Genomic DNA, 26,579 nt, shown 5'->3' on the forward strand with positions numbered 1-26,579 from the left:
GTGACTCTTTCCTTCACCAAACCTCTGACTCTTTCCTTCACCAAACCTCTGACTATTTCCAGCTGATCCTGACAAATTTGCGGGCGTTCAATGATGCAGTTGCAGGGTCCAAGCCCCTGTTCCAGGTGGAGACTTTACTGGCTGCTCCAGATGTGGTACTTCATCCACAAGCCAACGATGTCTACAAGTTAACATTACAGTGTGTCAGAGACTGTGTTGAGGGGTAGGGAAATTATGTAGGATAGATATGTTTTTATGTACGCAAAGCATGTTTGTGTATTCTTCAGACATTTTTTAGGGGGGGGGGATTTGTGAACAATGTAAAAATATTTTTAATACCTCTAGACAAAACATAGTGTAAAGTTCAGTGTTATGTTATCAGTTATGATGGCTAGTAATTCTGACTGAAGGCCACGAAAAGGTGTTGAACAGGGATTTCAGGGATATGAGTGTAAAATCATGTGACAAAACATATAAACACAAATCAGCTGTATCAAGAATAGTGTGGAATTCTCACACAATATAACTAGACTAAATTAGTCTGTAGTTTGAACCAATGACCAAAGGGAAATACACTGTCTACAACTTAAATTTATGGAGATTCCATTTTGAGGTTGTCATGGAACTTCATACACAATTCCGGTCAAATCAGGTTAAGCCATTTTCACACAGGGTAGTTTTTGCGTCGACTAAACTAGTGGAATGAAAATAAGGCCCACACTCTTTCGTATGGCTTGTAGAATGTGATAAGTGGCTTTGCATGATTAATAGAGCTGGTCCTATTTTCCCTTTTACTAATTTAATTCTAACAGTCGATACAACAAATCGCTCAGTATGAACACTGCATTACGTCATCACACAGAACCAATGGAGGACATTGAATATTGCATGAAGCAATGAGTCAGGCATATAGACTATAGATATGTATTTTTGTGCACAGGACAAAGCTGTTTGTGCGTTGGTTGAGTGGATCGTGTATTGAAGCGCTGCCACAGAAAGTGGATGGAGAGGATGAGCCGTTTGTGTTCAGCTTCTTTATGGATCTCTCAGCCAATCAGGACATCATTGAACTGGTGCAGATGATACAGGTTAACATGAAGAACACACTTACGAACCTGCAGCGATACCTGAACAGGTGGAAGAAGTACCGCAGTATATGGAAAGTCGACAAGGTGAGCTGGTTTACTGTGTTTATAATGCACCGTTTTGCTTTGATTAAACCATTAATATTTATGTAACACGTATAAACATGATAGATATGATATTCAGGTTGAGAAATATGTACTGTATTTGTCTTAATAGCAACTGCTTTGCACTACTGTATTTATTAAAAGACCTGTGGAGTGCAAATTGTGCGGTTTCTCATGTACTCATTTGCCGATATAAACAAAGATGATGAACAGTACCTTACCTGTGGGTGGGTCTTGTCTGCCAATCAATTATTGAACTTTTCACTGTAACAGGGTATTTAATTGAAACTGAGTAACAGTTTAATATATTTAACCAAAGCTGAGCACCATTATTGAATATTTTGAACAAAATTATAGCTGTATTTGTTTTGTTATGAACTTTGACATAGATATTGTTCTGATAACTTGGACTGGAAAAGAATGAGTACTTTCTGAATGCTTGTTCGACAATATTTTTTTTTTCTTTTAGGATGCGATAGCAGATAGATGGTTTCAAAAGGGGCCAAGTGTTGTGGCATTTGATGACAAGCTGCAGTATTACTACAAGACAACTGACGAGGTCAAGGCTCTTCCCACCGAGAAAAATCAGGAGTGTATCAAACTGAACATGACTCAGTTATCAGCAGCTGTTCAGCAACATGCTGAGAAGTGGATACAAAAACTGGGAGACATTCTCAGCACTTCTGCAATCGAGAGTCTAACATCACTAAATGAGGAGCTGGAGGTGTGGGAAAAATTTTCCTTTACATCTAACGTGTCTAACTTGATGTGTACACAATTATAACTGTACAGCCTAGAAAAGGTGGAGAGAATTGCAAGACACGCAAGAAATAAATGTCTTCATAATTCTGCTTAAACAATAACTTTCATCTTACAATCAGATATGGAAAGAACAAGAAGTAATGGGTCTCTACTCAATCCATAAGCACATATTAAGAGTGTGAAGTTCGAAATGCACCATTTCAGGAAATGTAATTCTTAATCAGCACTTGTCATTTTGTGGTTGTGTCAATTCATGTTGAAAGTGTTAATTTTTGTTTTTATCTGTGCAATCAGTGCTTTCAGCATAAATTTGTCTCCTGGGAGGAGTGAATGTTTTTATGTCTGTATATGTTGTTTTTTCAACAGAGCAAGTCTAAAGACCTTGACAGGTATCCAACAACATTAGATGAATTGAAGTTTGTGCTGAAAACGATCTCAGACATTAAGCTTGTGTCCTTGGACATTGAAACGCGGATCCGAGATATGCAGGAAAGATTCCGTACACTGGGCATGTACGATCTTCCAGTAAGTCTGCTTTTCATGTTTAGTTATTTAATTTATCACTAAGAGATTGTACAGTGCTCATCTCTTTTATGTAAGGATGAGCCCTGGAATATGCGCACTGTAGAGTTGAACAAATCATAATTGGGTTGTCCATCTGTCACTGTGTCTGTCAGTTTGTTCATCTGTCGTTTCCATGCAATAAGTCCTGAAGATATTGTTCAGTTTTGTTGAAAGTTTGTGTGCAGCTTCATTTTTTGGAACCTCAAACAACATTCTAACCCCAGCCATGATAATGTGCATAATGAATGAATTCCATGAGTCATAGGTTTCCATGCATGAACTGCTTCAAATATTTTCTGAACCTTTTGTGCAGGCTAATTTAATGGCTCTTCTTGTACATGTATCTGTTTTTCATATTTATCATTTGGTAGTAAATCGTGTCAGTTCAGCCAAACTTTCTTTTTGCCACCTGTAGAGTCACTAAGTGTGCAGTAGGTCAGTGATGCCTATGTTGTAACTACATGTTATTTTGGTATGCAGGTTTCAGATGCTGACAAGCAACTGTGTGAAGTAATGCCCCAAAAATGGGATGACCTAGTACTGAAGTCCAAACAGACTGACGCCAGACTCGCAACTGTGAAGAAAAAGTTTACAGATGTAAGTTAAACAAACGAGAGCGCTGTCAGCGTGCTTCTGTCATTTGACCTCAGTTATCACTGTTAATGCTGGTCCACATTTGTGTTTGCTGTTACTTCATAGGTGAATTGAATGATTGAAAACCTTCATCACTCAAAGTCATTTGGGTAAAAGCCCCAAGAAATTACCATGCTAACAATGATTTTGTAAACTTTAATGCACGCTGTTTCAGATAACACAAGATCAGATCAAAGATTTCAGCAAAGAGGTGCAGGAGTTTGCTGAGAAATTCCATCTTTACGGCCCTGGCAGTGTTGGCTCTGATTTAGAGAAAGGTAAAAAATAATTCACAAATCATTCCCTTCATGTGTAAAAATTTGCATGTATACATGCTTATTCCCCTTGATGTGCACTGCTCCTAATTATGTCCCCTTAGTAACAGAATCATCGGTACAGTTTATTATTCCCCAGAGGAAAAGCTTTTATTATTATTGTAAGCTTTAAAAATGCTGTCTCGGTTATTTTTGGAGTAAAGTTTAAGGTTTAAGTAATCTGTTGGTTCACATGTCTATGTTACCATATATTCTAGCTGTCTGTCAAACTTGTGTAGTGGCATTGAGGTATCTTTTGATTATTACAGTAGGCTACACAAGACATGATTTCAGTATCAGTCTTGCAGAATCATTCCCCTGCCATATATTTTTGCCATATTCATCTCAATCTGTCTTTAAGAGGTTAGGATTGTGTTGAGTATTATGATTATTTATGAATAGGAGGAACAAGATGTTGCACTGCTCTGTTTTATTTCTTCAGGGTTGGAATTATTGAAGGAGTATCGCAAAACTGTTGAGAAGTTCGAAACAGATCGTCAAGAGCTGGCAAATGCCGAGAAGCTTTTCGACTTGCCAATCACAATGTATCCAGAGCTACTTCAGGTGCAGAAGGAGATGAAAGGACTGGAACAAATCTACGCACTATATGAAGAGCAGAAGGTACAGAAGCCAATGTTCAGTGTTGTCTTTAGATGTAGGGCATAGACAAATGGCAAGCTTGTATCTTAAGGTTGTTTCTGTGCTTATTATGGGTCCCTACTAGTACTGGAGTGCACTGTAAGTTTCCACCCTCCTGTCAATCCGTCACTTCATCACAAATTAGGTTTCCAGACATTCCATTCATAGTATTGAATTGAAACTTGGTACAAAGCTTTACCTTGGCTAGTTACGGATCAAGTTTGGGTTTTGGACTGACACATTCATTTTCAACAAGCTTTGGATGTTCATGAATTTCCCTTGGGCTCCACCCAGTTTTCTCCACTATTAAACACTGGCCGTTGTTGTATAAGCGAAATATTCTTAAGTATGATGTAAAACACCAATCAGATAAATCAAGAAATAAAGTCATTTGCCAGAAAGTTTGTTTCGCAATTTCTCACTTTCACTTTCACTTTCCAGGCTGCCCGTGAGTCCTGGGCCGAGACACTGTGGTCAAACCTCAACATTCAAGTCCTGCAGGAAGGAATTGACGGCTTGTTGAAGAGCCTGAGAAAAATGCCAAAGGAGGTCAAGAACATGCCTGTGGGACGAACGCTGGATGAGAAGATGAAAGAATTCAGAGATGCCCTGCCTCTGTTTGTTGACCTCAAACATGAAGCCTTACGAGAGCGGTGAGTAGGAGTAGACTGTTCTCACAGGCTTACACAAACCCAGTGTTTTCTCATGTGAAAAGGCAACAGTTCTTCATTTTAGATAATTTGATGGTTACAGTAAAATGACCTAAAATTTGGCCCATGACGAAGTTGTACATATGGCCTGATATTGGAAATTCTGTTCTACTTACGAAGGTGTTTAGAGGGTTTTTTGGAAGGAAGGGTGATTTCCTCCTAGGAAAATGTAAGTTTCAGCACCAAAAGTAATATTTTATAACATTTTTTGGGCTCTAAAAATTAACTTTTTAGGAGTAAAATTTTTGATCTTTTTATCATAATTTGTCTGCCTGTGAAGCTGCCCAAATGAACAGGTTGACCAGGTGTAAAGTGTGTAACCTTCATGAATAATAAAGAATCTTAAGCAATGAAGAGTCAGTTGATGTTTGTTTGTTTTCAGTATATTTTGTTAATGTTACAGCCATTGGAAGCAGTTAATGGAAAACACGGGTCAGAAGTTTGACATCAACCCAGAAACGTTTACCCTGGCAAATGTGTTCTCCATGGAGCTGCATCGCTTCCAAGACACCATTGCAGAAATTGTGACCAGTGCCAGCAAAGAGATGGGCATTGAAAAGGTCAGAGAAATTTGTACAGCAACTTTCAGTAGGTTTTTCAAAAATTCTCATCAAGTTAGTGTATACAAGACACTTAGTGTAATGCCTAAGGAGAAACTAGTTTGTGCTTTTTTATGGTCGTTGACATAAGCAGGACAGTTAATACTCACTGCTGCCCGGATTTGGTAGTTAAAATACTGTCTGTAACTACAACCCCAGTCATTCCCTTGTTGTTTGAATCACTGTCTCAGTGAATTATATAAAGCTTCCATATATTTTATTTGTTATGTTTACATTTGTGTAGGGAGTTAAAGAAGTGGAGGAGACTTGGAACAACATGAAGTTTTCCGTGACTAGTTACATGAAGGGCACATCCAACCGAGGCTACATCCTGGGAGCAGTGGATGAAGTCCTGCAGAATCTAGATGACAGTGCTATGAATCTCCAGAGCATGTCAGCATCTCGTTTCATTGGTCCATTCCTCAACCAAGTCCAGAACTGGGAAAAAAGCCTGTCACTCATTTCAGAAGTCTTAGATGTGAGTTTTAGAGCATTTGGTACCAATGAAAGTCAAAAACAAAGAGGCGATAACTTACTTGTGCAGACTAAAGGGAGATAACTTTACTTGTGATGAGTAAATGGAGATAATTTTACTTGAGCGGGAATAAGCAAGATGTGACATAGAAATTTTTGAGTGATATTTAAAAGAAAGTCATTATTACACCCTTAAGTGACGGTGATGGAAAAATATCATTTTCTTTTTCTTATAGATAAAATGTTTGAGAATCAGAAGAAAAAAATAGCGGCTGTAAAAAAAACTTTGACATTATACATCACATTGTTAAATTTGTAGACTCTAAGTCATAATTTATCTCAGGCTGTAATATTTGACAGAGGGCTATTGCAGCTGACTTCAGGAAATATTAAGAATACTGATGAGGTACTTACAATGAAATCAATACAATTGTTATTGTTTTCTTATCTCAGGTGTGGATGGTTGTGCAGAGAAAGTGGATGTACTTGGAGGGTATCTTTATCGGAGGTGACATCCGATCACAGCTTCCAGAGGAGGCCAAAAAGTTTGACCAGATTGACAAAACATTCAAAAAGGTAATTAAAAAAATTACATCAACTGATTACATGAAGAAGGGACAAGGATGGGGTAGATTTTTGTTTTGCATGTTTGTCAGTCTGTAATTTCATCAGTTCAATCCTAGAGCTTAAAATTCTGGCAAATATACCATGATGAATGGAGGTACAAAACTGCAACCATCAGGTGCTGCTTCTTTACACTATTCAGAATTGTCTTGAATCATTCAGTTCCTCTTGTCCTTGTTGAGTTACTGTTAATATATTAACTTTTAATGGCATGTAACCAGGGATAACTTGAAGAACTTGTAAAGTGCTTTTAGATCAACAGGTGCATCAGTAATTGTGTAATGGGAATTGGGGTTATCTTCCCCAGATGTTTTTTTCCATGCCTGATGGATCATATGGTTTTGTCAGTCTGTCCAGCATATCCATACCATAAACTTTTTGCTTTGACAGTGTTAGAAAAAGCACATAGAAAATGAGACACCTCTCTTCAGCATTTACTTTCCATGTCATATTTGAAGAACATTCCATATCACATTTGAAAAACTGCCTCAGTTAATAGTTTGAAGTAGGATGATACTGTTTATTCTGATCACTAACAACAAGCCTAATGACATTGTCTCTTATTCTCCCTACCATAATGGGCATATCTGGGCGTTCCAATGCTAGTTCACACCTTCTGTCATCGCTACTTTACAGATCATGAATGAAACTCAGAAACAACCCATCATCAAGATTGCCTGCCATGCAGCCAATCGTCTGTCAGATATGCAAAACCTGAGCACAGGATTGGAGAAGTGCCAGAAGTCCCTGAATGATTACCTGGATTCCAAGAGAAATGCCTTCCCAAGGTTCTTCTTTATCTCTGATGATGAACTGCTCAGTATCCTGGGTAGTAGTGATCCAGAGTGTGTGCAGGAACATATGATCAAGGTAAGAGCGTGGGGGAAGGGGATAGTAAATCCTACACTGGAAAACTTAGTGCCAAAGACTTATATAATTGTTTAAGCCTGTTTGAAGATAAAATCCTATGTCTGTCTTCATATTAAATTTTGCTTTTGGAGATATCAAGAATTTTGCTGTATTAGCTAACCTCAAGTTTCTCATCACAGATTTTATTAGTTGGAAGGAATAATTATCTTGAGGTGGAACCAGTAAATATATGGTTGCTGATGTACAGGTACTCTTAATGTTAAAAGACAGAGGTAAGACATTTCTGAGACTTAGTTACTATAAATTATGGTGTACTTCAGATGTTTGACAACATCTCCAAGCTGAGATTCACAAAGGGGCCAAACAGCGAGATTCTGGCAGGGGCAATGATCTCCTCAGAAGGGGAGGTAATGGACTATCGCACAGTTGTGCCAGCAGAGGGCCGCGTTGAGGACTGGATGACAGCTGTCCTGGAGGAGATGAGGCGCACTAACAGACTTATCACCAAAGAGGCCATCTTCTTCTACTGTGCCAACAACAAACCGAGGTAATGTCTGTGATAATACAGTCACGATATTATATGTGCATAAAGGATTTGAGATAGCAGTAAAACTTCATGTATAAGACTTGGGTGGCCAACTATCTCAATAAAGACAACACCGACCTTTTTTCACACAGCTTTGTTTGTAAATTGTATGGAAACTTTTCTCATAAATCTGGTTGCCTTATGGTGCTTTGACCTAGCCATCATATTTTATGAAAAATGTTTCAAGATATACGACTTTTCTTTGAAAGCGACCTCTGGAAAGCAAAAAAATTGAAATCTCATCTTAAATATGAAAAAAAAAAACATGCACCTGTGAAATTGCCACGGCTTTTATCATATCATTTTTGTGATCACGTTAATCATCTCGTGAATAAAGAGGTGTCCGCTTGATATTCCAAAATTTCCTCTACCTATAAATCTCCTCATCACAGTGGTAAATGTAAAATAATTTTGAGTCAAGACAAGTGAATACATTAGGTTTTGATGCATTCATGTATCTGTAGGCTGATATGGAATCTTAAAATAGTACATATAGTCAGGGTGAAGTGAAATCATGAGTTTATAAAACACCTGTCAAATACTGAATCTAGACTCACTTACATCAATGATTGTGCAGGGTGAAGTGGATGTTTGACTACCAGGGTATGGTGGTGCTGGCGGCCAATCAGGTTTGGTGGACGTGGGAGGTGGAGGATGTGTTCAGAAAGGTGAAGCGTGGTGCCAAGACAGCCATGAAGGACTACGCCAGAACACAGCACCAGCAAATAGACGACCTTGTGGTGCAGGTCAGTGCTACACGTCAAAGGAGTTAAACGCTCAGACGGTATACTGAAGTGAACAGATAAGAAATTGTGGTCTACAGATGTATTGAAACATGAACTAAACACTTTGAACAAGTTGCAAAACATGCATGAAAGTTCAGGTGCAGAATTATGTTGACATTGAAATACATTTTGGATAAATTTTTCCATTTACTGCATTTCACCAAAGTGTTGCCTGTAAAAATGCACTTTTTAGCAGCACGTAATAGCCTTTAAATGATCCTTTTAATGCCAACACTGATAAGAAATTAATAAAACTCACTTTACCAATCTTTCCTAAGCTTCTAGATGTACTTATGTACATATGTTCTGCATTCCAGATCCGATCTCCTTTGTCCAAGAATGACCGTTCCAAGTTCAACTCAGTGCTGATTATTGATGTCCATGCCAGAGACATCATTGATGGATTTGTGAGAGACAGGTAGGTTTTCAAAGATATCCAAAGTGATTAAAAAAATTCATGGAAACTTTGGAATAATATTTCCTTATATTAGAACGTTTAGCTTCAAAAATTTTCATATCACATATGTATATATATATCGATAACTGTGTAAGACAAATAAAGTAATGTTAAGATCCCTGCATTTTCTGCGTTGGAATAGCAAGCAGAGTAGAGTGATGGAATAAAGTTTAAAGTTAGTCTGACTGTGTCTCAGTGTACTGGTCATTGATTGTTTTTGTAAATCACTGTGCATCATGATTTTGTGTATGTCCAGTATTTTGGAGGCACGTGAGTTTGAGTGGGAGAGTCAGCTGAGGTTCTACTGGGAGAAGGAGCCTGATAATCTGACAGTGTCTCAGTGTACTGGTCACTTTGACTATGGCTATGAGTACATGGGGCTGAATGGGCGTCTGGTCATCACACCTTTGACTGACCGTATTTACCTCACTCTGACACAAGTAAGTCACTTCAGTTCTGCCTTGTCATGCTTGTTTTATAGTTGTGGCATTACTACTTTTTACCTTCAGTCAGCCTAATCTGAACATTGATGTCATCATACACATCTTAACATTCATGAAAAACCAGAAGAACAGATTAAATTTAATATACATGAACAAAATTTTGTAAACTTGTTCATGTGATTTTTGGTAGGGAGTTGTATTTTCAGATAATACAGGGATGCCTGTGAAAGTGTGACTTCTTATGTTTATGTTGTTTTTCTTTGAATCAAACTAAGATAGTATAACTGATTTTGTATTATAATTATAATATGAGAATTGAAATAATTGTTGAAAGCTTAACAGATGGAACACTTTCCAAATGCAATTTGGAAATTAAACCTATTTTGTTGTTTTTGTTTTTTTTTTTTTTTGTGACACAAATTTTTATCCTTTACACATATTTTTGTGTATCTTGGTTGTTTTGTTTCTCTTTGACCAGATCTAACTGGTTTATTACTGTACACTCTCAATAATTTCAGATGCATTTTTAGAAAGTGTATACCATGATGCCTTGCAGGGCCACGTGACAGTGATGTAGGCACTTCGCAGGAGACTTCTCTGATCTACCCGCCTACTTTCATTGTGTCTCAATTTGCAAGTGTCTGTAATTATTGAGAAAGTACAATAGTTTCAATTTATGCCCTTAATCACTGATCTTCAGACAGTGTTCAGAAGACTTTTCCTTCTTTAATCTGAATTTTGTGTTATTTTCTAGGCTCTATCCATGAACCTGGGAGGAGCTCCGGCTGGACCTGCTGGTACTGGTAAGACAGAAACCACAAAGGACTTGGCTAAGGCCCTGGGGCTACTCTGTGTGGTGACAAACTGTGGGGAAGGCATGGACTTCAAGGCGGTGGGCAAGATTTACTCTGGTCTCTGCCAGTGTGGGGCCTGGGGCTGCTTTGACGAGTTTAACAGGATTGACGTATCTGTGCTGTCTGTCATTTCTACACAGCTCAAGACCATACAGAACGCTCTCATACTCAAGCTCAAGAGATTTCATGTGAGTATTGTTTTGGTCAAGTACCTGGCCGTCTCCAACACTGATATTGCCAATAAACAAATGCCATTGTTATTTTTTGCCCATTAATGTGAAGGGCAACTTGGAACTGAGGTTAATTCTATATACTCCTAGCTGCTTCCCAAACCAGTTGATGCTATAGTTGAAATATATTCGTAACAACAGTCAGCCTGAACATCATGATGAAAAGTCGGCAGTGCACATGTAATAATATTTAAACTGTATTCACGAATCAGACCTATATGATGTAAATTATACCATGAAGTTTGTTTCACTCATTTGAAAAAACTTTTTCTCTGCTACACTGAAGTGATACATTTTCCAAAAGGTGATGCATTTTGAGAATCACAGACTGTAAATATAGAAAAGCTTACTGACAGTATCAAAGGCAAAACAAGAGTATTGTACCATGAGTAAAAACTATCACAGCAACATGAGCACAACTATGTCACCATTTTTAACATATCTTGGATATGTAAAAATTGGAGGTATTTTGCTTAATCATGTCTTTCTTTGTCAGTTTGAGGGTCAGGAGATCAGCTTGGATTTACGTGTGGGTATCTTCATTACTATGAACCCGGGATATGCTGGCCGTACAGAGCTGCCGGAGTCTGTAAAGGCTCTGTTCAGGCCTGTGGTTGTCATTGTGCCGGATCTACAGCAGATCTGTGAGATCATGTTGTTTTCTGAGGGATTCCTCATGGCAAAGGTAGGTCATGTATAACTGCATGATGGCTAATTTAGGTAGTGTCACAGGGCATAATGGCAAACCTATAAAGCCTTCTCTTCACACAGCAGGATGTCCTGAACATCATTTGGCTCACATGATAATGTGGTCATTTACCATAAATCTCTGCTGCCCAACTGCTGAAAGTGTTTACATGAATGAGCATGAAATCATATGGATTTAATTCTAAAGTATCAGAAGAACAAGTAAACCCCTGAATTGCATTTCTATCACATATACCTTATATTTTATGTGAAACTCTTGTTTCTTGGTTTTCTTCACATTGAAGACATGAAGGGCCTTTCTAAAACATGGTATTGGCATGGATTTTTGTTTTCACCAAAATGTTTGTATTTCCAGCCCAACCATGTACTGGCCATTGAAACCTTCAAAACCTTCCAATATTGTATCATTGTTGTTGTTGATTGTTGATGTAGGTTCTAGCCAAGAAGATGACTGTGTTGTACAAGCTGGCTCGTGAGCAGCTGTCCAAACAGTACCACTATGACTTTGGTCTGAGGGCCCTCAAGTCTGTCTTGGTCATGGCGGGTGAGCTGAAGAGAGGAGCTGCAGAGTTACCCGAGGTTAGTGTCATAATGTCTCATCTCTGAGATTCAGCAGACTTTGATACTAAAGACTTGTTCATTTATACAGGAGAGGATGTATGGCTGATTTTGAGAATCATGTCAGGTATGCAGTAGTTAACGATGATTATTAACTGTTCTCTGTCAAGGATTTTCATGGATACACGGGACCTGTTGAGTGTACATGGCATTATCTCATATGAAACAAGTCAGATAAGAAAACATATCGCTTTTTCTGCTAGACATTTCTAAGATTTCTGAGCTGAATTTCATTTCCTTACAGTGTACGGGCCATACGATCTTTGGTCACGTTAGTGACGGTGTCAATGGTGTATTTATAGTAGCATACAAATACTTCAAGGACATTTAAAGGAAGTAAAATTCGTGAAATGAGAAATTAATGGTGGAAATACGTAACAGTGTGCTCTATTAAAGGCTTATACATATCTCTACATGTGCAATTTGTGTCCGTTGTTCCGACCTGTGCTAGATCATACAGTGAAGGAATGTTGTTCAGCTGTCCATTTGTGCCAGTTGCTGTATAGTATATTTTGCTTTTTTCTTAACACAGGACGTTGTTCTAATGAGAGCCCTGAGAGACATGAACCTGCCCAAGTTTGTGTTTGAGGATGTTCCCCTCTTCCTGGGCCTGATCGGCGACTTGTTCCCAGGACTAGATTGTCCCAGGGTTAGGTACCCAAACTTTAATGATGCTGTGGAAGCTGTACTGGTAGACAACAATAACATCTTGCTACCACAACAGGTGAGTACTGTAAAGCTGAATGAAATTGAAGGAAAGACGATAACAAACCTTGCACTCAGTTTTATTTAGTAGTGGTCATTTTTTATGGTTATATTCTTTGTTTTAAGCATAAACTGTGATGCTTTCATAACAGGTGGTGGACATTAAAGTTTCAAGTTAGTTAAATCATAGGAAACTGTAGTTTGACTATTATTTTTTGCTTTTTTCCTTGTTATCATGAGTTTGAAAAATGATTAAGTTCTATGTATTTGTTATGTATCAACTAGAAGGACAATATGTGTTTCTGTAGTATTATACAAACAGTAATGAAATGGAACATACATTTGTGCACAGCAAGAATTTTGGGATGATCTTGAATCTGGGTAGACAAAATCCAAGTCAAAGACCTGTTTGTGAGTGTATTAACCGTGTCATGTCATCTCACCAGGCTGACAAAGTAGTACAGATGTATGAGACAATGTTGACACGACACACCACCATGATCGTTGGTCCCACTGGAGGAGGTAAAACTGTGGTCATCAACACACTGGCACAGGCGCAGACCAGGTAGGCAAAACTCTGTCAAAGCACAAGTAAAGACGCCATTCCTCAAGCTTTTGTGTTAGAAAGTTTTATCTCAGTTGTGTTACAGATTGCCCTTAGCTGTTAGCTGCTGAAAAATTGACATATTTAACACTGTGCAATGATTGTGTAAGATTGTTCTGTTATCTTTTATGGGTAATTTGTGACCAAAAGTAAACTGAACTAATTTGAGAAGTCCATAATGTGTTGATAATGCTACAGCTTGTCTGACTGAGATTTGAAAAACCATCCGTTACAGTGTTCCTGACTCGTTCAACTTGTGATGGATAAAGTAATACAGATTCTTACAGTTTGTAAAACGTGAACAATGAGACCACCATAACCTCGTGAGGTTCTGAAAGCAAAGGGAGATGAGCGATGTGTGTTTTACGTAGAATGTTCTATAGGACATATAGAAAGATTTGCGTAAGAGAAAAAACAAGGAATTATTCAACTGTGCCACAACCTTTTACAATAACAGAATAAGTCTGTAAACAAAGGTTTTGTTGATTGCCCACATTTAAGTAATTGTATCTCTTTTAAGTAAAAGTAGTGAGGAAAATCAGAACACATAAAGTTTTCCAGACCCTGTCTGTCACCATTTTCATAGGTTTGCACAAAACATCTGTATTTGTCAATTTAAATTTAAATGCAAGTTTGAAGTTATGCTACTCATTAATTATATTTTGCTGTCAAGCAGCAGTAGGTTGTTTTACATTTAATAGCATGATATTTTACTGAAGTCGTTTTCTTTGACAGGCTGGGAATTGCCACTAAAATGTGGACTTTGAATCCCAAAGATCGCAGCGTGATAGAACTATATGGTATCCTGGACCCAGTGACCAGAGACTGGACTGACGGACTCCTGTCCAACATCTTCCGTGAGATCAACAAACCCACAGACAAAAACGAGAAGAAGTACATCGTGTTTGACGGTGATGTGGACGCCCTGTGGGTAGAGAACATGAACTCTGTGATGGATGACAATCGTCTGCTGACCCTGGCAAATGGAGAACGTATCAGACTACAGAAACACTGCGCTCTCCTTTTTGAGGTGGGTACCACCCATGCTTACTACATAAAGTGAAATGTTTTGGTCATTTTGAAGCCCACACTGTAATGTCTAAGGTGTTTACTCTCTGGTGTTGATTTGAGACATCCATAATATGATGCTTCGTGTGCTAGTTAATCTCGTCAAAAATGTGAAGATTATTCCAAATTCGTTTAAATTATGTATGTAATCAAAAGTTCAAGTTAATCATATCTTGATCATTTCCTGATACAAACCTGAGAACACCATATATGGAATGACATTGTATGACAAAAATGCTAATTTGTTTGTGGCAAAGTTACTGATTTGGCCCTAGTGTTTCATTGAACTTAGTACTGTAGGGGTTGAGCAAGAAAAGAAAAACAGTTATGGCCCCTGAAATTGTATTTTTAGGGCAAATTATGGTTAATAAGAAATACGTATTAAATTATACAGAGAATCTCAAAACAATTTTTGGAAGCTTGGACCGGTTTTATATTTCCTGTATGTGTATCTGTGATCTCAGGTGGGTGACTTACAGTATGCTTCACCAGCCACTGTCTCCCGCTGTGGTATGGTCTACGTGGACCCAAAAAACCTGGGCTATGAACCATACTGGTATAAGTGGCTGAGCCTCAGACCGAGTAAGGTAGAGAGGGAGCTGCTTCAGGAGCTGTACAAGAAGTACGTACCCTGTCTGATTGACATGGTGATAGAGGGTGTGGTGGATGGTAGACAGGTGGAGAAACTCCGGACAATCCTACCTCTGACCAATCTTAACCTGGTGAGTAGCTGATCAAGTGTGGTGTGCACAGGGAATTTCTAGATTCCCCTTTTCTGTTCGTCGCTGCTCACATGGAAGTTTGCACAGTCTAACGCTTGTTGAAGGCCACTTGTGGGAACGTGCGTCAGTAATCTAGCTGAAGGCCACTTTTGGGAATGTGCGTCAGTAATCTAGCTGAAGGCCACTTGTGGGAATGTGCGTCAGTAATCTAGCCGAAGGCCACTTGCCATAAGCTTACAAATAGATCAAGTTAATTTTCAGTGCAATTATGGCCATTCAGATTTTTTGCAAAGTAGTTTGTTGTTTTTAATTGAAGCTTAGTACATTGCTTCACCAAGATCAGGTTTGATCCATTTTCAGCAAAAATATGGCCACATTTGTTCTGTTGTGAACTTTGACATAACTATTATTCTGATAATTGTTAGACAGTAATTGTGATTCTAAATCACAAGAAGTAGCGCTGTATCAACCTTTGAGGATTGGTCCGTTTTTATTTGCCAGCTCACTCAACTCTGCTGCATGCTGGATGCTCAGCTGGTGAGAGAGGTTACAGACAGTGCTGAGCTAGAGGCCTACTTCATCCAAGCTCTCACTTGGTCAATAGGGGGCGCTCTGCTGGAAGACGGACGGGTTAAGTTTGACACCCAGGTCAAATATCTGGCCTCTTTACCGCCTGTCACAGAGGAGGATAAATTAGCCGGACCAGGTCAGTATAAAAATAAAAAATGCTATAAATAATAATGAACTTGTGAATATAAAGCTGATGTATCAAAAAAAATTCTGATTACATGTGCAATTTGTACTGTTAGTTACAATTTTACATCAGCCACAATTTTGACAATGGTCATAAATATTTTTTCCTTAATCCCAAAACCCAGTCATTTCTTGTTCTCAAACCCATTTTTACAACTGGTAATGTTTTGGATGTTGAAGCAAAAAGTAATCAGTTTCAAAAGTTGAATGTATATCGTATTTTGAAACCTTATCAAACTTATTTGTTTTAACCATGTTAATTATTTTTTGTATGCACCATTCATCAGTGAAATGAAAGAATTGCAGCAATTTCTGTTTGTTGCGTGTTTAGGTGAAATGCCTTCCGTGGAACCCACACTGTATGAGTATTTTTGGGATGGTGAACAAAAAAAAATGGATGCCTTGGTCAAAACTTGTACCCAAGTATGTCCACAATCCCGAAATGAAGTTCAACGAGATTCTGGTGCCTACTGTGGACACCGTGCGCACCACGTGGCTGCTACAGCTGATGGTGAAGATCAGGCGACCGGTGGTGCTGGTTGGGGAAACTGGTACATCAAAGACGGCAACCACACAGAACTTCCTCAGAACACTAGATCAGGAGTCACATGTAAGCAAATGTTTCCATCCTCCAGGAGTCACTTGTTAGCAAAAGTTTCCATTGATCAGGAGTCAAATTTAAGCAAATGTTTCCTTTGATAAGGAGTCACATGTAAGCTGATGTTTCCCTTGATCAGCAGTCAAATTTAAGGAAATGTGTCCTTTGATGAGGAGTCACATGTAAGCTGATGTTTCCCTTGATCAGGAGTCACATGTAAGAAAATGTCTCATAACTCTAACTAACGATCTGAACAGCAGAACAGAAGTTACATGGTAGACTGCCTAATTACAACACAATACTGTGTTGGAACTTTCAAGTTCACTGAACATCTCTTGTCGCCCAGACAACAAGGGGAGGTAACTGACTCAAAAATCAGCCTTTTGAACTACCTCAACTTGAGTGAGTTGAAGGGAAACCCCAAACAAATACTGAACATTCCATAGCTCACTCAAAGTCAGATACGTGTCAGTAAACATCTGAATGTCTCAAATTTAAGAAGATGACTTCTAAAATGTCAGCAGTTTTGTCTACCTTGGCAGTATGTCTCTTTCAAAGCACAGGAGATCTTGTGATATTTCAGCCATCTACGCATGGGGAAGAATCAGCCGAGAGAAAGGCTGTGTCACGAGAAATTACGGTATTCCATGTACCTTGTCTAAGCATGTTGTATTCACACCTATGTTTAGTAGCGCATGTTCAGAGATTTTCTTCTCACACCATGCTTTTTGACACTGTTGTACCATAGGTATTTACTTATATGAATGCACTGACTTGGAAACGTAGGTGTTTTAAAACCGGTTTCATTATTATAACAGTTTTACAGAATGGCAGTGTATTAAGTCACACTTTATGAAAACACTATGGAATTTTTTTTTCCACTGATAATTTGCATTTAAGACTGCATGTAAGTGTTGCAGCTAGTGTTACTAGACCCTGGCCTTTTCCTTGTGCTTAACGTGGTCAGCAGCTTTTAAATATCATTTTACCATGTCAACGCAGTATGTTCGCATGCTCTTTTAAATATTAGACAGCACTGACTTCAATTTTGCTTAATGCAAAAAAGATGAGGTGTGCTGATATGTAACATTTTGAGAATAAGAGCCAGGAGATATTGTTAATCCTTACTTTTATAATCTGAAATTGGAAAGCTTGATAATAGAGTAATACTGGTTCAAGTTGAAAAACAGACTGATATACAGAAGTTCCTGTTGATTGCTAAGAACCAAAGACAGGAATACAGTAAAATCAGTGTGTATGCACCTGTGTGACGTGAAAAGAATAAATCTTAGTTCATAGTATGATTTTGATATGCTCATAATAGATTTCTGTCTGCTGTATTTAATTTTTATTTATTTCCTATGAACAAGAACAGATTTGTATACAAAACCCCATGCATGTTTTATGGTGTGCAGTTAAAACTGTCTTTGTGTCTGATGTGATGAGTGATATATAACTGTATTGTCTTTCCAGTTGCTGCTGAACGTGAACTTCTCCAGCAGAACCACGTCCCTGGATGTCCAGCGTAACCTGGAGGCCAATGTAGAGAAGCGCACTAAGGACACATATGGGCCGCCACCAGGCCGGAGACTTCTCATCTTCATTGATGATCTCAACATGCCACAGGTACCTGCAGTACTACTAGTGGTATTTTATAAACTTATCATTAGCGTATGTTGGATGGCACTATATTTAGATTAACATGTACAGTCTGTGTCTTTATTCACAGTACCAGGAGTCAGTGTTAAGTTCAGAAGGAAAGGTTTTGCAGCATTTTTAATTAAGACAGGGCAAATGATGCCATAAAGACCAAGTGCTGGAATCATGAAGCATTTGAAGGATCATGTGCATGCAGTTTCCTTAAAAAACAGCACTAGCATGACTAGGCATTATGTTAACATGGCACTGATGTGCTGGTAATGCTAAAAAAGCTTTGTGAGCCCGTCCCCAAGAGTATAAACCAAAAATGTAGCCAAATTAAATCATTGGTCAGTCAACATTTACTTGATTGTATTTACTTGACTTATAGCATAATCTTGACGCATTGAGAAGTGATTAAATCTTAAAGATAGATCTACAGGTAGAATAAATTCTACCTTTTTCTAAGGTTAACACGATTGGTTGATGTAGCCAACCCTGTTGCCCAAATTTTGTCCTCTTTATGGATAGACAGACACCTCTGACACCCAGCACCCAGTTGCTTAGACTTTGTCCTCTTTATTGATAGGTTGACACATATGGCACCCAGCAGCCCATCGCGTTGCTCAAACTCCTCCTGGAAAGAGGGGGTCTGTATGACCGAGGCAAGGACCTCAACTGGAAGAACCTCAAGGACATGGGTTACATTGCAGCCATGGGTAAAGCCGGAGGTGGCAGGAACGAGGTGGACCCCAGATTTATATCTCTTTTCTGCGCCTTCAACATGACATTCCCATCTGATGAGTCGCTATTCAAAATTTACAGCTCGATTCTGGCCGGTCATACACAGCCCTTCCCAAAGGAGGTGCAGGAACTTGTGCCTGTGCTCACTCGCATGACCATGTCACTCTACACGTGAGTACACACTGCATTTGTGCTGGATAGGTACAGTTTATCTGCCACTAAAGCTAAAGGTGCCCAGTTGTCTACACCACACCATACAGATTAGCAAGATAACAGTTTTGATTCAAAGCCAAGCTGTTGTCATGTACATGTTAAGATGCGCTGGTCTCATCCTCTCACAAACTTTACCATAAACATTTAGAAACCTGAAATACATTTGACACTACTCAAGTAGGTATTGCAATATGTTTTGAAATAGTAAATAAGAAAGATGTGAAAACAGAAGTGTAGGTGTATCTGAAATTACACTGACTTGGACAACATATCTCATTTATGATTTATATCTTTATACTGTAAATCTTCAAACTTTTTGACCACTAAAGCACAGTTAACTGTGAAATTTATGCATTTAATTATAAAGAAAATGATGCTAAAATGATTTGTTTGTGTCTTTAAAGATGTAGGCTTCATAAAACTTTGCAAATAATTTCTCTACACCCCCATAGTTCTCTCAGAATGCTTCAGAATGTTGGTTGCAGAGGTAGTTGAAAAAGTCGAAGAATACTAAATACTAAATGAATTTGCTCTGAACATATAAGAGTTCAGTATTGTGGTAACTCCAACAGAAGATACAAGGTGATGCATGATTCATTATTTCTGTTTTATTTAAATAAAACCAAAATATTGAATCATGCATACCAGCCTTGTATGTTTTGTTGGAGTTAACACAATACCCTACTTTGTGAAGCTTCTCAGTGGAAATGGAAATATATATGTGAAGCTTATCAGTGGAAATGGAAAATATAACAAATAATATAACAGTTCATTAAAGTGAATTTCAAGGCTTCAAGTATACATTGTATTTATTTCATGTTGTAGAACCATTGTTAAAGAACTTCCACCAACTCCATCCAAGTTCCACTACATCTTCAACCTGCGAGATTTGTCTCGTATCTACAACGGCCTCTGCTTGACCACGATGGACAGGTTTGAGAAAACTGACCACTTTGTGAGAGTGTGGAGGAATGAGTGCTGCCGCGTGATAGGAGACAGGCTGATCAACGAACAAGACAAGCAACTTGTCCAGGTAAAATCAACAACCAGGAGCTTTTCATTCCACTTGTCACATTTGAGTTTATGTGAGTTGTGTGAATGCAGTTTAAACTGTGACGCCATATTTATAGAAATCATTTAGCAACTGCCTTCAAGTCATTTTCACACAATACCCAAACCTTTTTGGCATGAATGTACATTGTCGTTAAAAAGTCATAAGGGGACATTATTTACGGAAAAGAAAACCTGCATGGAATTTCCTGAAGGAGGCAACATATTTCCAGAAGAGAACAGTTTCACCAGCAAATATGATAGTAGCCCATTATGAGAACCTGTATTGTCCAGTTGTGCCACTGAAAAGAGCAGTTGAGAGAGTACAAATTATTACATCTTGGTGAAGATTTTGTAATTCAGGCAGTGTGGTAAGCAGTAAGCTGTGTGATATCTTGCTTGTACTCGTGCACAGCACATACATTTGTTTGGGATTTCTGTGGGGAAAACTTTTAATATGTTCATAGTAATACCTGTTTTCCAAAAGCTTGTAAATGTGATGATCATCATGCATGTACATTTATGTGATTATTATTGATTTATTTGATTGTTGTTTCAAGAATAACATGTAGTAAGCTGTTTTGTAGTAAAAGCATGGTGCTTCTATGTAATTTATGTGATATAGTATTACGTAACTTACGATCGAGTTTATCACATTTTCTGGGAGAACATTATTAAAGCAGTGTTTTCATTGTCTCTTTGCAGGCAAACATTAAGATGCTCTTAGAAGAGAATTTCAAGTCTTCTGTGGAGTACTGTATGAGAGATCCTATCCTATTTGGTGACTACAGAACAGCTCTGGACGAGTCAGAACCTAGACTGTACGAGGACATACAGGATTATGATGCCGCTAAAGCACTTTTCCAGGAAGTGAGTTCAGATCTTGATGAAGGTGTTTTGATTCAGTTGAATGGAACTACACATAATAATAATCTGGTCAGGTTATTTTATCATTTTTGCAAAGTTTACAATTACATGCCTTTACCTGAACAATATGTATTAATCTTCAAAATTGTATGAATTATGTTTTAAAATTTGCATGTAAAGAACAGATTAATAATAATAAAAAAATCAATAAATAAACAATTGCAATCTTTACAATGAGGCTAGTTTGTTCATTGGCAAGGAGTTTCACGTGATACAGTTCAACCTGTGATTCTCTTTGTAGATTCTGGAAGAGTACAACGAAACCAACACCCCAATGAACCTGGTGCTTTTTGACGATGCTCTAGAGCATCTGACACGAATCCACCGTGTGATCCGCATGGACCAGGGCCATGCTCTCCTGGTGGGTGTCGGGGGTAGTGGCAAGCAGAGCCTGTGTAAACTGGCATCCTACACGGCGCAGTGCGAGGTATTCCAGATCACACTCAGTAGGGGATACTCAGAGTCCTCCTTCAGAGATGACCTCAAAATCTTATATAACAAGCTCGGCATGGAGAATAAGAAGATGGTGTTCCTATTCACAGATCAGCATGTTGTGGAAGATGGTGGGTTTAAGCTGGAGTTTCGAAGAGCTTCGGCAGTTTTGTAGGAACTTGTGGCATTAACAGCCATTTTGTTCTGAACAGCTTGGGAGCTCTCTAAATCAACTTTCAATCTGGAATTTTAACGAAACCACATTAAATATGTTGTTACATCACCCGTACCCGATGCTCATAAGGCCCAAAGGTAAACCAGGATTTGGGTGACGTCAGAGGAACAGGTTCTTTGTTTGGCTTGAAATAACTTGTGCTTGATTAAAATTAATAACTTGCTTTCAATTTTCCCAACGTGCAGAATTGAACTGCAATATCTTGATTATGCAACAACACAAAATTAAAGAGGCTTGCTTTTTAAACCAGGTCTGATACTTTACCAATACACATGTACATACATTTGGTTTAGTGTTGTCTTTTAATCAACTGCAAACATGGAGTTACTCAGGAGATAATTTCACTGAGTTTTCACTGGCTTACACCATAGAACCTGAGCTTTCACATCTTTCTGGCTGCCTGCAGCTGTAAAGACCCTGACAAGCAACTTTAATGCATACATACAAAATCTGTTTGTGGTTGTTTACTTGTAGGTTTCCTGGAGTTGATCAACAACATGTTGACATCTGGCATGGTGCCAGCTCTCTATGCTGATGATGAGAAGGAGGCAATCATTGGATCTGTAAGTCAATCCCATGCCTTTGAAGAAGTTTAGTCACTAAACACTCTATTTCACCTAAAGTTTGCCATGTTTCCTTGATGCACATTTTCCTTGATTATGATTGATTCATCTACTTTATAGAGACATTAAGATTTTTTTTTTGGGTGAAGTTGGATTGATTTTTCGGAAAATTTAATTGTTGGCATGAAAAGTATTATAGCAATGCCTTTGAAATCTATGCATTTTTACAGGCCAAACTTCAGGTGAAATACAATATCCCATTCCTTGAGCATTTTTTTGTCCAACCACTGCTGTTTCATGTCATTCCATTACGTAATGAGAACATTTTTCACTGACATGTTACATTTCTCAAATTTCATTCCTCAGAGTATATTTGTTGCATGGTCAGAAAGAAGACCATAGAATAAGAAAACTAGGTTTTTTTCAGCAATAATTGCTTCTAATTTTTGGAACATCAGGCCTGCGTCTTTTAGCCGATGTATATGTACATGTTACTGTAACAGGAAAACATGTCTTCTTTCTCACATGATATAAGCTCCTCTATCAACAACATATACATACTTTTTCTTTTCAAAAAAAAAAATAAACAAGAGAGAAATGTAATTTTTGGCTTTCCTGCAGTTCTAATATCATCCGAACCATTTTTTTTTTAAATTTTACTGTTGCATCTGCCAGATAAAATTGGTACTGTTTTCTGTCAGGTCCGGAATGAAGCAATGGCGGCTGGGTGTGGTCATGCCAGAGAAACCATCTGGCAGTACTTTGTAACCAAATGTTCCAACAATCTGCACATTGTACTGGCCATGTCACCTGTCGGGGACGTCCTGAGAACAAGGTGCCGTAACTTCCCAGGTGAGATAAATTTACCTGGCAACAGTGCCTGCATCCAAGCCTCCGACCATTAGGGAAAATTCATAGCTGACATTCAGGAATGAGAATTTTCTGCTGATCAGCTGGTCTCTTCATTTTTAAGCGAATTTAACATTTTTAAAGAGACTGATTTTGGACTAAAATGGCCAAAACTAATCATCTAACAAGGGTGGTCAGCTAGTAGTAAAAAAAAATTTTGACCTAATTGTCATCTACCTGTTCCTTGGATATTCTGTTGGACATGTGAGAGGACATCCATGCCACTAAGTTGCCCTGTTTTATCTGTTTTTCTCCAGGTCTTGTGAACAATGCCAGTATTGACTGGTTCTTCCCCTGGCCAGAACAGGCTCTGTACGCTGTGGCCAGCGTCTTCATCTCCCCTGATGTAAGTGTTCACTACAAAACCCATCTGCATGTATTCTGTATATTCAAGCTCTGTACTCTCTAGCCAGCATCTTCATCTCCCCTGATGTAAGTGTTCACTACAAAACCCAGCTGCATGTATTCTGTATATTCAAACTCTGTGCTCTCTAGCCAGCATCTTCATCTCCCCTGATGTAAGTGTTGACTACAAAACCCAGCTGCATGTATTCTGTATATTCAAGCTCTGTACTCTCTAGCCAGCGTCTTCATCTCCCCTGATGTAAGTGTTTACTACAAAACCCATCTGCATGTATTCTGTATATTCAAGCTCTGTACTCTCTAGCCAGCATCTTCATCTCCCCTGATGTAAGTGTTCACTACAAAACCCAGCTGCATGTATTCTGTATATTCAAGCTCTGTACTCTCTAGCCAGCATCTTCATCTCACCTGATGTAAGTGTTTACTACAAAACCCAGCTGCATGTATTCTGTATATTCAAGCTCTGTACTCTCTAGCCAGCATCTTCATCTCGCCTGATGTAAGTGTTCACTACAAAACCCAGCTGCATGTATTCTGTATATTCAAGCTCTGTACTCTCTAGCTCTCTAGTAAGTGTTCACTACAAAACCCAGCTGCATGTATTCTGTATATTCAAGCTGTGTACTCTCTAGCCAGCATCTTCATCTCCCCTGATGTAAGTGTTTACTACAAAACCCAGCTGCATGTATTCTGTATATTCAAGCTCTGTACTCTCTAGCCAGCATCTTCATCTCCCCTGATGTAAGTGTTTACTACAAAACCCAGCTGCATGTATTCTGTATATTCAAGCTCTGTACTCTCTAGCCAGCATCTTCATCTCCCCTGATGTAAGTGTTCACTACAAAACCCAGCTGCATGTATTATGTATATTCAAGCTCTGTACTCTCTAGCCAGCATCTTCATCTCCCCTGATGTAAGTGTTCACTACAAAACCCAGCTGCATGTATTCTGTATATTCAAGCTCTGTACTCTCTAGCCAGCATCTTCATCTCACCTGATGTAAGTGTTTACTACAAAACCCAGCTGCATGTATTCTGTATATTCAAGCTCTGTACTCTCTAGCCAGCGTCTTCATCTCCCCTGATGTAAGTGTTTACTACAAAACCCAGCTGCATGTATTCTGTTTATTCAAGCTCTGTACTCTCTAGCCAGCATCTTCATCTCCCCTGATGTAAGCCTTCACTTGTGTGCAACATCTGGCTACTTGTATTCAGTATATACACTTTCCTTCATTATAAAGCTGTTATTGAGAGAGAGACCTGCGTCCTTGCGGAGGGACTGGTCTTGCTAGTTCAGACAGGTAACATGCTGGCTGGCTGTTATTGTCATGCCCTTGACTAATGAGGTTGCATGTTTTTAATCCAGCTATCATGTTTTCTCTGCATGTTGTTTTATGTCAGGAGTTTTGTCTGGTACTTGGGAAAGGTTGGTGGTTTCCTCTGGACACTCTAGTTTCTTCTGTCCAGAAACCTCCCACTGTCGTGTATGAAGTGGAAAATTTTTTAAGTATGGTGTTAAAATACCAAACAAATGACTAGATCACGATCATGTTTTATCATTGATAATTGTGTAAACTTTGTTTAACAGAACCAGCTAATTCCCGAGGATCACCGCCAGAGTGTAGTCAGTCACATTGTCCTGGTTCACCAGAGTGTCGGACAGTATAGTAAGAAGTTCCAGCGCAGGCTGCGCCGAAACAACTACGTCACCCCCAAGAACTACTTAGACTTCATCAACACCTACGTCAATCTGCTGGATGAGAAAGACAAGTATATTCTGTCTCAGGTCAGTATATATTCATGGTGGATGTGAGAAAATTAAAAAAGTCTGTAGTTAACCTCCAAAAAGTGCATTTTTGAGGCAGTGAAAGGTACCAAAATATTACTTTTGGTACTGGAATTTATGTTTTTCCAGTAGGATATCTTCCTGTGCTCCAAACAAACCTTAGAACACATTTCTAAGAACAAAGCAACTGAAAATTAGGTCAAATTTAGGTCAAAATACTGTACTTGTTGTTTTCGACATGGTCCAACAAGATATGTACTATATCTCTAAAGAAGTTGTACCCATTGCATGTAGATCTGATAGATGTAGTCTCATCACCAGAAGAATATACTGTAGACTGTTCCTAAACTTCTTTCATGAGCTGCTGCAGATGCCACAAGTATTGTAGTTTGTTTAGTGTATGAGTCACACAGTCCATCAGTTTACATGTAGGTGTTATAATAAAACACTTATTTGACTTTTGCGCTGAATACATGTATAGTGTGTAAGGTATACAGTGAATTGCTAAGTCTGTATTTTATGCAGTCTGTTTAGGTATTGAAATGAAACCCTAATTTGGCTATTCAGCTGGAATGTTTACATTAGGTCAGTCAACTTTGTGGCTGCTACAAGTCGCTCTGTTGTTCGGTCAGTTGTCATTGTTAATCAGTCATTGACTTTTTTGAGGAATTGTTTTTTGGCACAGTGTGATCGTTTAGCCGGCGGTCTACAGAAGATCCATGAAGCCAGCGAGATGTTGGCGGTCCTCAATGAGAAGCTGGCTGTACAGAAAGTGGCTGTGACGGAGAAGACGGAAGCCTGCGAAATTCTGCTGGAGGAGATCGCTTCAGGCACGGCTCAGGCCACCGAGAAGAAACAGTTGGCTATCACCAAACAGAAGGACATAGAAGTGCAGAGTAAAATCATCATTGTAGAGAAGGTATGTTTGGCTGATAGAGAGAGATGAAGATACGGGCCAACTTTCGCTTTCCTTGTAAATCATATGGCCTTGTGGAACTACAGACGTTTCATCTGTCCTAAAAAAAGTTTTGTGAAATGTGACTTACTAAGTTCTGTGAAAGTGGCCCATAAAGTGTCTAAAGGCAATTCCCAATCCCTGCAGGAGTCACCATCAATGTAACCAACAACTGAGTGCCCTCCCTATGTGATGTCATCTACTGCTATGTGGCATGCCAGAGCTAACATGGCTAATCATTGATAGAAACATTAT

The 26,579-nt window shown here is 38.7% G+C and overlaps 1 protein-coding gene across 1 annotated transcript in view; it reads left to right on the top strand.

Annotated features, from left to right (window-relative positions):
- Positions 1-26,579, top strand: part of LOC135476299 (dynein axonemal heavy chain 10-like) — a 58,051-nt gene that overhangs the window by 14,041 nt on the left and 17,431 nt on the right. Inside the window, 36 exon segments of the mRNA XM_064756287.1 lie at positions 63-223; positions 941-1,172; positions 1,660-1,914; positions 2,319-2,477; positions 2,997-3,113; positions 3,325-3,427; positions 3,906-4,084; positions 4,544-4,755; positions 5,216-5,372; positions 5,656-5,889; positions 6,339-6,461; positions 7,146-7,379; positions 7,700-7,926; positions 8,543-8,711; positions 9,068-9,168; positions 9,464-9,647; positions 10,405-10,692; positions 11,231-11,419; positions 11,875-12,021; positions 12,593-12,784; positions 13,212-13,330; positions 14,105-14,399; positions 14,902-15,159; positions 15,661-15,865; positions 16,244-16,290; positions 16,292-16,522; positions 17,984-18,136; positions 18,738-19,063; positions 19,931-20,138; positions 20,861-21,025; positions 21,324-21,645; positions 22,224-22,312; positions 23,014-23,164; positions 23,479-23,567; positions 25,172-25,369; positions 26,055-26,288. Coding sequence (XP_064612357.1) covers positions 63-223; positions 941-1,172; positions 1,660-1,914; positions 2,319-2,477; positions 2,997-3,113; positions 3,325-3,427; positions 3,906-4,084; positions 4,544-4,755; positions 5,216-5,372; positions 5,656-5,889; positions 6,339-6,461; positions 7,146-7,379; positions 7,700-7,926; positions 8,543-8,711; positions 9,068-9,168; positions 9,464-9,647; positions 10,405-10,692; positions 11,231-11,419; positions 11,875-12,021; positions 12,593-12,784; positions 13,212-13,330; positions 14,105-14,399; positions 14,902-15,159; positions 15,661-15,865; positions 16,244-16,290; positions 16,292-16,522; positions 17,984-18,136; positions 18,738-19,063; positions 19,931-20,138; positions 20,861-21,025; positions 21,324-21,645; positions 22,224-22,312; positions 23,014-23,164; positions 23,479-23,567; positions 25,172-25,369; positions 26,055-26,288 — 6,753 coding nt within the window.

Source organism: Liolophura sinensis, chromosome 10, assembly GCF_032854445.1.
Source record: "Liolophura sinensis isolate JHLJ2023 chromosome 10, CUHK_Ljap_v2, whole genome shotgun sequence".
NCBI lineage: Eukaryota > Metazoa > Mollusca > Polyplacophora > Chitonida > Chitonidae > Liolophura > Liolophura sinensis.